This window comes from Podarcis tiliguerta, assembly GCF_965153285.1.
Source record: "Podarcis tiliguerta genome assembly, chromosome: 2".
In the NCBI taxonomy this organism is placed as follows: domain Eukaryota; kingdom Metazoa; phylum Chordata; class Lepidosauria; order Squamata; family Lacertidae; genus Podarcis; species Podarcis tiliguerta.
The window spans coordinates 7,899,779-7,913,616 of NC_139535.1; the positions used below are offsets into that span (position 1 = coordinate 7,899,779).

General features: G+C 49.8%; 1 protein-coding gene and 1 long non-coding RNA gene across 7 annotated transcripts in view; one reads left to right on the forward strand and one right to left on the reverse strand.

Moving 5' to 3' along the window:
* The window catches only part of LOC310670292 (uncharacterized protein), a 197,115-nt gene extending 187,089 nt beyond the window's left edge, over nt 1-10,026 (forward strand). The window contains exons 1-4 of one of the 6 annotated variants that reach the window (XM_083425420.1): nt 146-322; nt 3,278-4,098; nt 5,972-6,080; nt 8,134-10,026. In XM_083425420.1, the coding sequence (XP_083281546.1) occupies nt 3,295-4,098; nt 5,972-6,080; nt 8,134-9,146 (1,926 nt within the window). In that variant the 5' untranslated portion in view covers nt 146-322; nt 3,278-3,294 and the 3' untranslated portion in view covers nt 9,147-10,026. Of the gene's footprint in view, nt 1-145; nt 323-622; nt 756-3,277; nt 4,099-5,971; nt 6,081-8,130 lie in introns of those variants that run through there. The other 5 variants (XM_083425418.1, XM_083425419.1, XM_083425421.1 and 2 more) reach the window with 5 other exon arrangements.
* LOC310671060 overlaps nt 750-13,838 on the reverse strand; it is a 184,643-nt gene continuing 171,554 nt past the window's right edge. The window contains exons 2-3 of the long non-coding RNA XR_014507731.1: nt 2,155-2,603; nt 750-1,660 (exon numbers count right to left, since the gene is read on the reverse strand). This is a non-coding gene — a long non-coding RNA (uncharacterized lncRNA). The remainder of the gene's footprint in view (nt 1,661-2,154; nt 2,604-13,838) is intronic.

A 13,838-nucleotide genomic window follows, 5' to 3' on the forward strand; every position in this document is an offset into this window, starting at 1 on the left:
CAGGCTAGTAAGTTTGTTATTCGTCTCTCTCTCAGGAAGGATGAGTTCAAAGTCAATTGCAAAGTTTTCATATAAAAATGGAACTTTTTTTTTTTTTTTAATGCATCACTCTGAGAGACTGGCGAGGCCAAGTGCCTGGGGTGATGTGGTGCTGAAAGAGTTAAGGTGGCCAAAGAGCCGCGTGGGCCTAGACAAGTCGCGGGAAAACACGGGAGCAGGAAGTGAAGGCGATCCATAGAGAAGGGTTCCTTCTTCCTGGCTTCCTTCCTTCCTGCCCCGCCTCCTGCCTCCCACGTGGGGGAGGGGGTGCTGCCTTCCAAGGGTGAGCCTTAAGCTGGGGCTTCTGCATTGAAGGACAAAAGGCAGACGGGCGGGCGAGGAGGAGGAGGAGAAGCAAAGCCTTGAGATTTGGAAAATGGGAGCTGGGGGGGGGGTCCCCTGGGTGGGGGGCGGAGGGATCCTGCCGTGGGGGTGGGGGTTGAAAATGCATATGTGCCTTTGCAGGTTAGGATTTGTGGGCTGTTTCTGTCACTAACCCTGCACCCATCTCTAGCTGCTCATTTTCCTCTCGCAGGTTCCCAAATCAGGTTTCTCTGTGTTTTTCTTCTTTCTTTTTTTTAGCGCAGCAGGCAGATGTTCAGCAGGTGAAGCGCAGAGGTGTTACTAGTTGATCCTCACCGAAAGGGGTGTAGCTCAGGGGTAGAGCATCTGTATTGCGTGCAGGAGGTGCCAGATTCAGTCCCCAGCATCTCCAGGTAGGGTTGTCCCTTGCCCCCAAACCCTCCAGAGCTGCTGCCAGTCAGTGTAGACTGACTGTATTTAGCTTGATGGGCCAGTGGCCTGCCTCCCTAGAAGGTACCTTCTCAAGGAAAGGGAGATTCCTGGGTCTTTTAGCCGTTGTGCAGAAGAGAGGATTTTATTTAATTTTGTTTCTCGTTCCTTGGGGACAAGTTGCAAAGGAACAAAGGAAGCTGCCTTATACCAAGTTGCTCCATCTGCCTGAGACTTGCCTACACTGACTGGCAGCAGCTCTCCCATGGTGCCATTTCTAGTCTCGCTCAAGGCAGATCCACTAAAGTGAACAGACATGACTAATCTAGGTTCATTCATTTGAGTGGATCTATTATGAGTAGAGCTTAGTTTGATGCATTCCAGGGTCTCAGGCAGGGGACACCCTCTCCCAGCCCTACCTGGGACCTTCTGCATGCAGATCAGCTGTCCTGCCTCTGAGCTATTTACGCCCTTCCCCTTTTAGTTGGATCAGTTTTGTTTTGAGGGTTCGATTGCTGTTGGCTGTTATGTTTTGCTTTTTTATATATTTGATGGCTGCGGTTAACCGTGAGGAAGAGAGGAAGTTGCCTTTTTCTGAATCAGGCCATTGGTCCTTGCAGCTCTCATTGCAATCAGTGTTTTAAGTTGCTTTCGGTTGCCCTGGGCAAGATAAAGCGACTGACAAATTTAATAAATCAATAAAAAGAAATAGCTTGGTATTGACTGCAGTGAGCAGGGAAACAGGAGGCACCATAAGATAACATTTAATGCCGGTGCTGCACATGGAGACCCATAGGTCACATGCCAAGCACCTCCCTTCTGCAAGCTGTGCTGGTTCCGGTCAGCCCCTTCTGCGTAACTGCAACAGGGAACCCACAGTCACTTTTACCTTTAAAGCCCTATATGGCCTAGGACTCTCGTACCTACGGGACCGCCTCTCCTGGTATGCCCTACAGAGGAACCTACGGTCTGCAAATAAAAACATCCTGAAGGTCCCAGGCCTCAGAGAGGTTAGGCTGGCCTCAACTAGAGCCAGGGCTTTCTCGGCTGTGGCTCCAATCTGGTGGAACGCTCTGTCACAAGAGACTAGGGCCCTGCGGGACCTGACATCTTTCTGCAGGGCCTGCAAGACAGAGTTGTTCCACCAGGCCTTTGGTTAGGGCGCAGCCTGACTCCCTCCTCTGGCAACCTGCACAGAATTTTGCTTAACGGTTGCCATCAATTTGATTTTAATTAATTTTTATAATTGAAATGTTTTTAGAATGTTTGATTATTTGATTGTTTGATTATTTGATTGTTGTTAGCCGCCCTGAGCCCGGCTTCGGCTGGGGAGGGCAGGATATAAATAAAATTTATTATTATTATTATTATTATTATTATTACATCTGGTTGCCCACTGATCTGGATGGGGAGCTGCACCTGTTGAACCCACCGTGTGTGAGGCTGTTAGTAACACAGGAGCATTGCCAGAGAATAGAAATGCTGGTAGCTTCCTTGCGGTCTCCCTGTACCACAACTTAAGAGACCGCCTTATCCCTTCTGTACCCAGCACATCGCTGCAGTCTGGAGAAAAAATCACTGCAAGTTCCAAAGATCTCAGAAGCCCACTGTCCATAAGCTCAGAGCAGGGCCTGTAGTGTGGCTGCCCCTGTTCTGTGGAATAGAATCCCTGTCAATCTGCATTTGGGGAACCGTGGAAGACATTTTTATTCCAACAGGTTTTCCCAGCTGGATAAAGGGAGTCTTTACCACAAGTGTCTTCTTTGCTAGGGATTTTAGTCTTGTTATAAACCCATTTGTTATCTTTGTCTGTTTTAACTGCTTTTAATTACCTTATATATAAATCACCATGAGAGAGGGTGGTTCAGAAGGCGATGAATAAATCAGTGACAATAATAATAGTTAGCAACTCAAAGCTCTTCCTGAAATTAAATCTGTTTTTCAAGGTGGACAGGGTTTTAGATCTCCAGTAGCCGTGACAATCTAACAGGAAAGTCTCTGTCTGAAATTGCATTCATTGCAGGGGGTTGGACTCGATGACTGTGGGTCCTCTCCAACTCTGTAATTTTATTATTCATTGATGCTGGAGAAGTAGGAACGGTTAGAGATTCTGCCCTGCATGCAGAAGGTTCCAGGTTAAATCCCTGGCATGTCCAAGTACGGCTGGGAAGGCCTCACCTGAAACGCAGGAGACCTGCTGCCATAGTGCAATTGTATATAAAGCAGCTTCCTATATCCAGCTCCATTAGGCTTTTTATTGTTCTTTTTTTATTACTACCATGGAATTGTTGAGTTAAAGGGACCCACAAAGGTCAGCTAGCCAACCCCCCAGCAACACAGAAACCACAGCTAAAGGATCCCTGACAAATGGCCCTCCAACCTCTGCTTTAAAGAGAGCCTTGCTGCCTTCTGAGGTAGTCAGGCTGCTCACGGTAGGAAACCGAGAACCGGGCTCAACTAGGCCTGATCTAGAGAGGTGATTTTGTTGTGTTCTTAACATTTCTAGGCCGAGAGAGGGAGAAGATGGCCGCCGTGGGAAGTGGCGCTGCCATGTCCTTAGCCCTTCCCTACCAGCCAGTGCTTGAGCAAGGGCCTCGGGCCGGAGAGAGAACAGGCGAGGAGGAAGACGACGCAGCAGGCCCCAAACCCGACAAGGACGTCAACAAAAGAGCCAGGAAAACCGTTCCGGCCAGCATGGCGGCGGAGCTCCTGCGATGGCCGGCCTCGCAGCAAGTGAAGCAGGAGCCGGGCGATGGGATCCCGCAGGGCTGGGACGGTCCCTGGCAGGAGTTCCTGAAGGCGGTTCAGTCCCCGCACCCGGGCTGGGGCAACCCGCAGCTGCCCGCGGCGTGGGAGGAGAGCAGCAAGGCCTTTGAGGGAGCCGCCGACGCCTGGATGTGGCCCCGAGGGGACTGGGCGGCCCGGCCCTTCTCGGGAGAGCCGCAGCCAAGCCCCCAACACCCTCCGGAAGGCAGAGAGAGGGGCGACGGCGCCAGCGGGAAGTTAAAGGCCGAGAGCTCGAGGCCGGGCCTGGTCAGCGCCGAGTCCCAGCGCCGGCGCTTCCGGCAGTTCGGCTACCGGGAGGCCGAGGGGCCCCGCGAGGTCTGCGTCCGGCTGCGGGAATTGTGCCGCCAGTGGCTGGAGCCCGAGCGGCACACCAAGGAGCAGATCCTGGAGCTGCTGATCCTGGAGCAGTTTCTCACCATCCTGCCGCCCGAGATCCAGAGCTGGGTGAGGGAATGGGGGCCGGAGACCTGCGCCCAGGCGGTGGCCCTGGCCGAGGGCTTCCTGAGGAGGCCCCGGGAGCCCAAGAGGTGGGAGCAGCAGGTGAGGCAGCTCTCCGCCCCTCGGGACTTTGGAGGGTGGCAGAAGCAGGGAACGGGCCCCTAACCGCAGCGGGGAGAGAGCATTGCCATTGTGGCTCATAGTAGCCATTGACAGCCATCTCCTCTCTCAATCTGCCGAATCCTATTTTAAGTCTGTCTACATCCTAACACATACTGTAGATTCCAGCGTATTTGTTGTTTCGTCGTTTAGTCATGTCCGACTCTTCATGACCCCATGGACCAGAGCACGCCAGGCACTCCTGTCTTCCACTGCCTCCCACAGTTTGGTCAAACCCATGCTGGTAGCTTCAAGAACACTGTCCAACCATCTCGTCCTCTGTCATCCCCTTCTCCTTGCGCCCTCCATCTTTCCCAACATCAGGGTCTTTTCCAGGGAGTCTTCTCTTCTCATGAGGTGGCCACAGTCTTGGAGCCTCAGCTTCAGGATCTGTCCTTCCAGTGAGCACTCAGGGCTGATCTCCTTCAGAATGGAGAGGTTTGATCTTCTTGCAGTCCATGGGACTCTCAAGAGTCTCCTCCAGCACCATAATTCAAAAGCATCAATTCTTCGGCGATCAGCCTTCTTTATGGTCCAGCTCTCACTTCCATACATCACTACTGGGAAAACCATATCTTTAACTATACGGACCTTTTCCAGCGTATAAGATGACTTTTTAACCCCGGAAAATCCTCCAAAAAGTTGGGGGTCGTCTTATACGCCGGGTATGGGTTCACTGGGCAGTGGCAGTGGTCGGCTGGCTCCACACCGGGAGGAAGCCGCCCAGCGAAGCCAGCTTAGCATTGCTGGGCAGCTTCACCAGGCACCTTCCTCCTGATGGGGAGCCCACCGCCTACTGCCGCTGCCCAGCGAAGCTGCCACGTATAAGACTGGCCATATAAATCGACCCCCCAAATTGGCAGCTGCCAATTTGGGGGGTCATCTTACACACCCAGTCGCTCAATACGCCGGAATCTATGGTACATAGTGCTGAAAGGTAAGTCAGGGCCCATGCAGTCCATATGAGATGCTAACATAACATTTAATGAATTTTCTGATGTTGACCATCCTTTTGAAGCAGAAGTTAGTGCATCTGTAGAAGGGAGCGGCTGAAGGTTTGGGTTGCTGCTCTCTGCATCTGTCAGTTTTTCAGTGTTGTCCTCCCAATTAATGTGGAATCTTGTGACCCTGGGGTTAGATGCCAAAATATTCCTCTGGAGCTTAGAAAAATCTGGTTTTACCGGAGGATTTTCTCTCAATTCTGTTTCAGTATACTCACTGTTCACATAATAGCCAGCTCTAATAAATTCTTGACCTCTGTAGGTGCGGGTGATTAACACAACTGTGACTCCTACAGCATCCGCATCAGGAATTAGTCCAAGATTAGGGGCATCTGCCTGAAATACAAACATGTGTCTTCCTGCAGGAACAGGGTCCAACAGAGGTCAAGAATTTATTAGAGCTGCAGCAACCCAAACCTTCAGTCACTCCTTTCTACAGATGCACTGCCTTCTGCTTCAAAAGTCAACATCAGATGGTCAACATCAGAAAATTCACTAAATGTTGTTAGAATCTCATGTGGACTACATGTGATCTGACTTACCTTTCAGTGCTATGTATGTGTTAGGTTGTAGACAGACAGCACAGAGACACACATACACACACGCCATCACCAGAAACGATTTCCCGGGAATTACACATTCAACATGTGAAGAATTTGTTTTAGAATCCTTTTTAAGGCCGGCCAAGTTGGTGGCCTCTCCTCCTCGTGGCAGAGAGTTCCACAGTTTAACTCTGCTCTCTGTGTGAAGAAACCTTTATTTTAGTCTGCCTTGCATCTTCTGCAAACCTTCTTTGTCCACCCTTGTGGTTCTAGATCTCAAAGCCTTTTCAGGAAACGCCCAAGGCGGAGCAGGCTCCATCAGACGCGGGGCTGTGGCAGCTCTACAGGGAGGCAAAGCAGGACAGCGATGGCAGCTCAATGGGTAAGTATTCCTCATCCCTGCGCAGGGGGTGTGGCCTCGAGAAGGTTCTGAGGGGCAGTTAAAGGTGCGCAGAGGACCACATTTCCCACCCCTCCTCTTTTGGTGAGTTATGAAGCCGCCTTTAAAAAAAATAAAATGCCTTGTTTTTAATTTGCAATGGTATTTCTTTTTTACTGATCACATTCTAACTGTTTTATTATATTCTCTTGTTTTTGTTGTATTTTACTTTTCTTGGGAACCCCGGCAGGGTGTTAGTTTTTCATCGCCTGAGGTTAAAAAACCCCACAGCATATCAGAGCTATCATAAATAAATATAACAGGGTACTCTGACAAAACACGGCCTAGGCCTTTACCCAGTTTATTATTATTATTATTATTATTATTATTATTATTATTATTATTTATTAATTAAATTTATATACCACCCTGCATCCGAAGATCACAGGGTGGCTGACTTCCGAAAGCGTACGGTGGGTGATATGAATGGGGAAGCGACTTGCAACCAGAACCCTCTCCATATTTTGCCCCAAAATGGCTATTAGCCATAATGGCTACGTTCTGCCATGACTCTTAAAGACAGTATGTGTCAGGGAATGCCGGTTTCTGGGCATCACGAAGGAGAGCAACTATTGCAGTCTTATTTTAAGATTATAAAATGACAGTGGCCCATCTATTGCAGTGTAATCTCACAACCAGATGACCCAATGGGAAACACATATGCACAAGACCCATGCAGAAGAGTCCTCTCCCATGATGTTTAGAGGCATTACTGCCTCCAACCATTACTGCCTCCAAGCTATTGATAGCCTTATTATTCTCCAAGAATTTCTCTTAAATAATAATAATAATAATTAATAATTTGTTACTTATACCCCAGCCGCTCAGGGCATCTCTGAACATTATATTAAAAACACAATAAAACATCAAACTTGTAAAACTTCCCTGAACAGGGCTGCCTTCAGATGTCTTCTAAAAGTCAGATAGTTGTCTATTTTCTTGACATCTGACGGGAGGGCATTCCACAGGACGGGTGCCACCACCGAGAAGGCCCTCTGCTTGGTTCCCTGTAACCTCACTTCTTGAGGGAGGGAACCACTAGAAGGCCCTCAGAGTTGGACCTCAGTGTCCAGGCTGGACGATGGGGGTGGAGAGAAATAAAATACATTTTATTTCTACTATATATTTTGGAAGGTTGTTTATCCTCTACTGAACTGGACACATTTGGATATCACAGCCAAATTCTGCACAAAATTCCCGAAATTCTGAAATTTTTTGAAAAAGAGCAGGGTGTTCTGTATGGATACCACTGGATGCCATTTTGAATCAAGATGGCGGGATGAACCTTTCAAAAATGAAGATGCTCCTTCAGGTACACTGGGCCAAGGCCATTTAAGGCTTTGAAAGTGAGCACCAACATTTTGAATTGTGCTCAGAAATGTAGTGGGAGCCAATGTAGGTCTTTCAAGGACTGGTGTTATATGGTCCTGGCGGCCACTCCCAGTCACCAGTCTAGATGCCGCATTCTGGATTAGTTGCAGTTTCCGGGTCACCTTCAAAGGTAGCCCCAAGTAGAGCACACTGCAGTAGTTCCTGCGGGAGATAACCAGAGCATGCACCACTCTGGCAAGACAGTCCGCGGGCAGGTAGGGTCTCAGCCTGCGTACCAGATGGAGCTGGTAGACAGCTGCCCTGGACACAGAACTGACCTGTGACTCCATGGACAGCTGGGAGTCTAAAAGGACTCCCAGGCTGCGCACCTGGTGATTCAGGGCACAGTTACCCCGTTCAGGACCAGGCTTCTTCTGAAGTCATCTGAGTTGTTGGTCACCACTTCCTCCTTTGAGACCAAGTTCCAAAGATGAACTGTGTGCCGCATGGAGAAGTTATTTTATCTGTCCTGCATCTGTGAACATTTATGCTGGATGAGATGGGTCATTGGTTTGGCCCAGCAGCCCAGTCTCTCCTTGCGCTCTAAAGAAATCAGTTCATCATTCAGTTCTCTTATTTGCAAGGAATGACCAATGTGTCCCTCCCTTCTCTTAATTCCCAGCAGGCGATGGGTGGGCGAGCGAGAATGAAGAAGAGAAACCTCGGATGAGATGTTCCGAGAAAACTGGGCCTTCCGGGTCGTACGGAGAGAACCCTTTCCTATGTCCTGAGCAGTTGGGCTCCTTTGAAAACCAACACAAATCAGAGAATCCACACGACGTCCCCTTGGGAGATGGGGAGTGCAAACCGGTGGCCTGTCCGGGAGTTGTCCCGAAACTCGGTGACCTGGCGGCTCAAGAGAGAATCCACAAGGACCGGAGGAGGAAAGTGTGCACCGAGTGCGGGAAAGCCTTTGGCCGGAGCTCCGACCTCCTTAAACACCGGAGAACCCACACGGGGGAAAAACCTTTCCAGTGCCTGCACTGCGGGAGAAGCTTCAGCGACCGCTCCAACCTCATCGCACACCGGAGAATCCACTCGGAGAAGAAGCTGTACCAGTGCTTGGACTGCGGCAAGAGCTTCTGCCAAAACTCGTACCTGGTCCGCCACCGGAGGACCCACACGGGCGAGAAGCCCTACAAGTGCTCCTACTGCGGCAAAGGCTTCAGCGACAGCTCGAACCTGGTGGTGCACAAGAGGACCCACACGGCCAGCGACAAGCCCTACCGCTGTCCGGATTGCGGGCGGAAGTTCAGCGAGCCCTCGCTCCTAGGCCGCCACCAGCGGATGCACGCGAAGGAGAGGCCCTACAACTGCTCGGACTGCGGGAAGACGTTCCGCCACCGCTCGGATCTGGTCCGCCACCGGAGGACCCACACGGGCGAGAAGCCCTTCAAGTGCCTGGACTGCGGCAAGGGCTTCAGCCAGAGGTCTCACTGCAGCACCCACGAGAGGAGGCACACGAGGCAGAAACTGTACCCGCAGCACTTGGAGGGCGGGAAAGGCTTCGGCCCGGCCGAGATCGGACTTCCCGCGAAGGAGGAAGCGGCGGAAGCGGCTCAGAGGATCGCTACGCAGAAGGACGTGAGGGTGGGGCATATGTGTGTCCTCCTCCACACCGAGTGGGGCTACTTGTAGCACGAGGTAATTCGTCACGATGGGACTTTCCGGTTTTTGTTTTGTAAATGGCAAAGTGCATTACTTCAAAATGTGGCGAGGCAGTCCTGCTGTGTTTGGAGGCCTTCTCCTCTGCTCCTTCTGCTGAGTAGGCCCTGGACCTCTGCCCTCAAGCTCTGCCCTGACAGCACCCCTGGCTTACCGTCCGCCTTGTTTGTAACAGCCCGTTTGCTTGGTACCGATTCTTATCGCGCCCCGAGCGACTAGCATGGACGTTTTACGGAAACGGGTTTTCACTGCCGTTTTCCACAAGTGACTAACTTAGCCCGTCTCCCGAGTATACTTATTACTTTGTGTTTGTGGACTACTAACTTTTGCCCAATGTATGTGCCGAAATTGGGATCTGACAAAGAATTCTGCCTCCTGTTGATGAGTTTGGCTTTTTTTAAAAATCAAAGCAAGTTTCTGGTCCTCATTTGTGCCAAGATAGGTTTGAAAGTTTATATGCATACATACAATATTTGGAGGTGTCTTGGAAGCCAAAAGAGGGGGATGAGCGAGTGGGGCTTGAGTGGGATTCACAGCACTGGCGGTCTCCCCCTCCCCTTCTCCCCATGTCCAAAACAGACTAAAGAGCCACTGGAATTCTGGGAAAGTGCCCCGGGCACCAATCAGCTTCCGTGTAAGGGGTTACTCCTTCTCATGCTGCTTGTGCTGAACTTCTTATGGTCTGAGCAAGGAATCTTTCATGGGGGTGGGGAGAAGTGTCCTTTGGAAATGGGACTTTATGGAAAGGCAGTGGATTTTTTACAAGGTGGGGTAGGTAGAATGCCTTCTTGTGACCAACCGCCCATCCTGTCTTGGTGGCGGTGGCTGCAAAATAAATCCTGAACGAAGTAAACATTCACGTGAGGGCTGGCTTTATTTGCCGCGAGGAGAAATAAGAGAGCTGCTTCCAAGCATTGTCCTGATGTTATGGAATGTTCACCAACAGTTCCCTTGCGGGGGGGGGGGGAAGGTTCGCTTATTATTATTATTATTATTATTATTATTAGAATTTATATACTGCCCTATATCTGGGGGTCTCGGTGGTTCACAGAATAAAATCAAGATATAAAACCACAGAAAACATAATAAAAATAAAAACAACCCGGTAGCCGCCCACACACCTACAAAAAAGCACATTTTAAAAGGGCATAGGATGTCAATCAGATCAAACAAAGGCCTGGTTAAAAAGGAACATTTTTGCCTGGCACCTAAAGGTGTACAATGAAGGCGCCAGGCAAACTTCTCTGGAGAGAGCATTCCACAGATGGGGAGCCACTGCAGAGAAGGCCCCGTTCTCGTGTTGCCACCCTCCGGACCTCTCAAGGAGGAGGCACATGAAAAAGGGCCTCAGAAGATGATCTCAGGGTCTGGGTAGGTTCATATGGAAAGAGGTAGCCCTTGAGGTATTGCGGTCCTGAGCCGCTTAAGGCTTTATAGGTCAAAACCAGCACTTTGAATTGGGCCCGGAAACTAATCGGTAGCCAGTGCTGTCGGACCAGGATTGATGTAATATGCTCAAAGCATCTTGCTCTAGTGAGCAACCTGGCCGCTGAATTCTGCACTAGCTGAAGTTTCTGAACCGCCTTCAGAGGCAGACCTACGTATAACACATTGCAGTAATCTAACCTTGAAGTTACCAGAGCATAGACAACGGTAGTTAGGCTATCCTTGTCCAGATAGGGGCATAGCTGGGCCACCAGCCGAAGCTGATGGAAGGCACTCCGGGCCACTGAGGCCACCAGGCCTCCCTATCTGGCCAAGCCATGCTTGCCTGCTCCCCGTATGTCATGCGTGACGCCAAGTGTGGGGAAGGTTTATGCAAGGTGGCCCTTGCATAAAGCAACAGAGAGTTAAGGCTTTGGTACATTGTGCTGTGCAAAAATTGGTCACCTGGTGTCAAGGTGCTATGAGAGGATTGGCCTGTCCACCTGTCTACATGGCCTGTGGGGAAAGAGAGAAGGACCTGGCCCATTGACCGCCTCCGCCCCCCACTTCTGCTAAACCCATTTGGCTGGAAGTAAAGCCCCACTGAACACAACAGGGTTTGCACACCCACACCAGCCCTCATGCTGCCTTCCCAAAGCTGGTTATTTGAAGGGCCAGGGTCCTAGAAGCCTCCTACGTCCTTCCCAAAGCTGGGGAAGCACTAACTAGGTTTTGGGAAGGAGGTAGGGGGCCTCTAGGACCTCCCTGAATCATTTTGGCTGACCTTTTAGCCACCTCCCCCATCTCCCTTTTCCCCTGTCAGAATGTGGAAAGTTGCACTCGGGTGAAGCTGGGGGTGGGGTTTCCTGCTGGGGCATCCATCCAGTGTGACATTTATTCCCCACTCTTCTTCGCCAGCAGGTCCCAGGGGAGATTACAATTTTTAATTCCCTATTAAAGATAAAGCACATCACCACTTCAGGAATAGGGTGGGCCCTCACACTCAGTTTGGGTCGATACCTGCTTTTCAGCATCGTGATATACCGATCTATCACAATGTCTGGAACTGTGTAGCAGCAAATAGTAGGGCTGAGCTATATCCATAGCTGTCAACCTTCCCTTTTTTGCGGGAAATTCCCTTATTCCAGCGCCCTTCCTGCTGCTATCCCGGATTGTTAGATATCCCGTAGACTGTCCCCGGGACGGGTGAGGCTGCTGATCCCTTATTTTCAAATCTGAAAGTTGACATCTATGGCTATATCTGGCTTTCAACTTTGTGATATATCACCAGCTAAACATCACGATATTCTGCTATATCACAATGTCTGGTATAAGGATGGAGCTATGGGGAAGCAGTGGTTGGCTTCACGGTTTTCCCACCTTTTTGCAGAGCACGCCATGGTTTGCAATATATTGCCAGGTAAAAAACTATGAAACCAATATCACGATATGGACTCCAAACTGGTTTTGGAGGTTATATCGCCCAGCCCTAACACATATCATGATTCACAATATATTGCCAGGTCAAAATCTATAAAACTGATACAGTGGTACCTTGGATTAAGAACTTAATTCATTCTGGAGGTCTATTCTTAACCTGAAACTGTTCTTAACCTGAAGCACCACTTTAGCTAAGGGGCCTCCTGCTGCTGCTGCACTGCCGGAGCATGATTTCTGTTCTCATCCTGAAGCAAAGTTCTTAACCCGAGGTACTATTTCGGCGTTAGTGGAGTCTGTAACCTGAAGCGTCTGTAAACCGAGGTACCACTGTATCACGATATGGACTCCAAACTGGTTTTGGACAATATATCACCCAGCCCTCTGGTGTCACAGTCCAGGGAAAAAAGAGTGTATTCATTCGCCAAAAGCTGCAATGAAGGTGCTGCGCACACTTCTGCTGGGAGGGAATTCCACAACTTGGGGGCTGCCACCAAGAATGCTCTCTGCTGGGCCGCCACCATCCCCAAACTTCTGACGGAGGCAAAACTATACCTCAAGGTCCTCTCTGCTGATCTTAAGGCCCGAGAGGGTTTCGGGAAGGAGGCACTCTCAGATATTGGGGGCCTACGGCATTTAGGGCTTTAAAGTGAGCGTCTTCGAATTGGCCCCAGGAATGAACAGGCAGTCAGTACTTGTGTTCTTCCAGTGGCAAAGGCATAGGGTCCCTTTGCCAACAGTCTGCAGTATAGTCCCAGATTCACAGAGCTGCAGTTGGAAGGGACATCTAGTCCAACTTGCTGCAAAGTGGGAAGCAAGAGTAATTTGCCTGCTGTGCAAAGAAGCACAATGTGCTACTGGAGGAGGACCAAACCCTGCGTCCTCTTTGGACAGTCTCCTCGCTCACCTGGGTGAAATTCCAAGTTGCTCAAGGTGACCAGACGAGGACCCATAAAACCAAGGCTGGGGTCAGCATTTAACTGAAACACCAAGCCAAAAGGAAATACATACATACATACATACATACATACATACGACATACAGACAGACAGATGCCTTCATCCTTTTTCCTACAACCCAAATCTTACAACATCTGCCCATTAACCCACAAAGGAATTGGTTGCGCTGCAAACTAGATTGCCTTCAATTATTTAATAGCACACTGTTGTCAATACTGACAGGCAAATGGAAAGTTACAGAGCACCAAGCAGAGACTTAATAATATGTAGCTTGATTATTCAGTCTTCTTAGCGTGGGATGCAGAGGGAAAAACAAATATTTGCATGTGTATATTTGTGTTTTTGGTGAGGGGGGGAAAAAGAATTTTGTAAGTTCCCAAAAAAGAACAAATAATGTACCCACAAATAATCTTGCTTGATTTCATACTGGGGGAGAGAAAACTGGACTCGGGGGGGTATGCCCCCAAAGGACACCCACCCTCTGACCACACACATTTGAGGCCCATCTCCGACTGCTTCAGGGTGGACCTCCAAGCTTGACCCTCGACAAAATACCCTATGCACCATTCAGTTATTTAAAATATTGCAATGATGAGATACCTCGTCCACTGCAGACCTTACCTGGGGCGGGGGGGGGGGCAACTAAACCAACTGGGTTCCCAACAGTAGGAAGTGAGGGACTGCAGGCCTGATCTTTCTCCTAACCCCCCCCCCATTTGACAGGTAGGTAAGACCACCCACTTGTCAATCATTTGATACAATCATGGCTCCAGGTGATAGGTCAGTAGGCAGTTTCCGCCCTCCTGTTGAAGTTGGAGGAGTCAATTAAAACAGCAGGATTTAA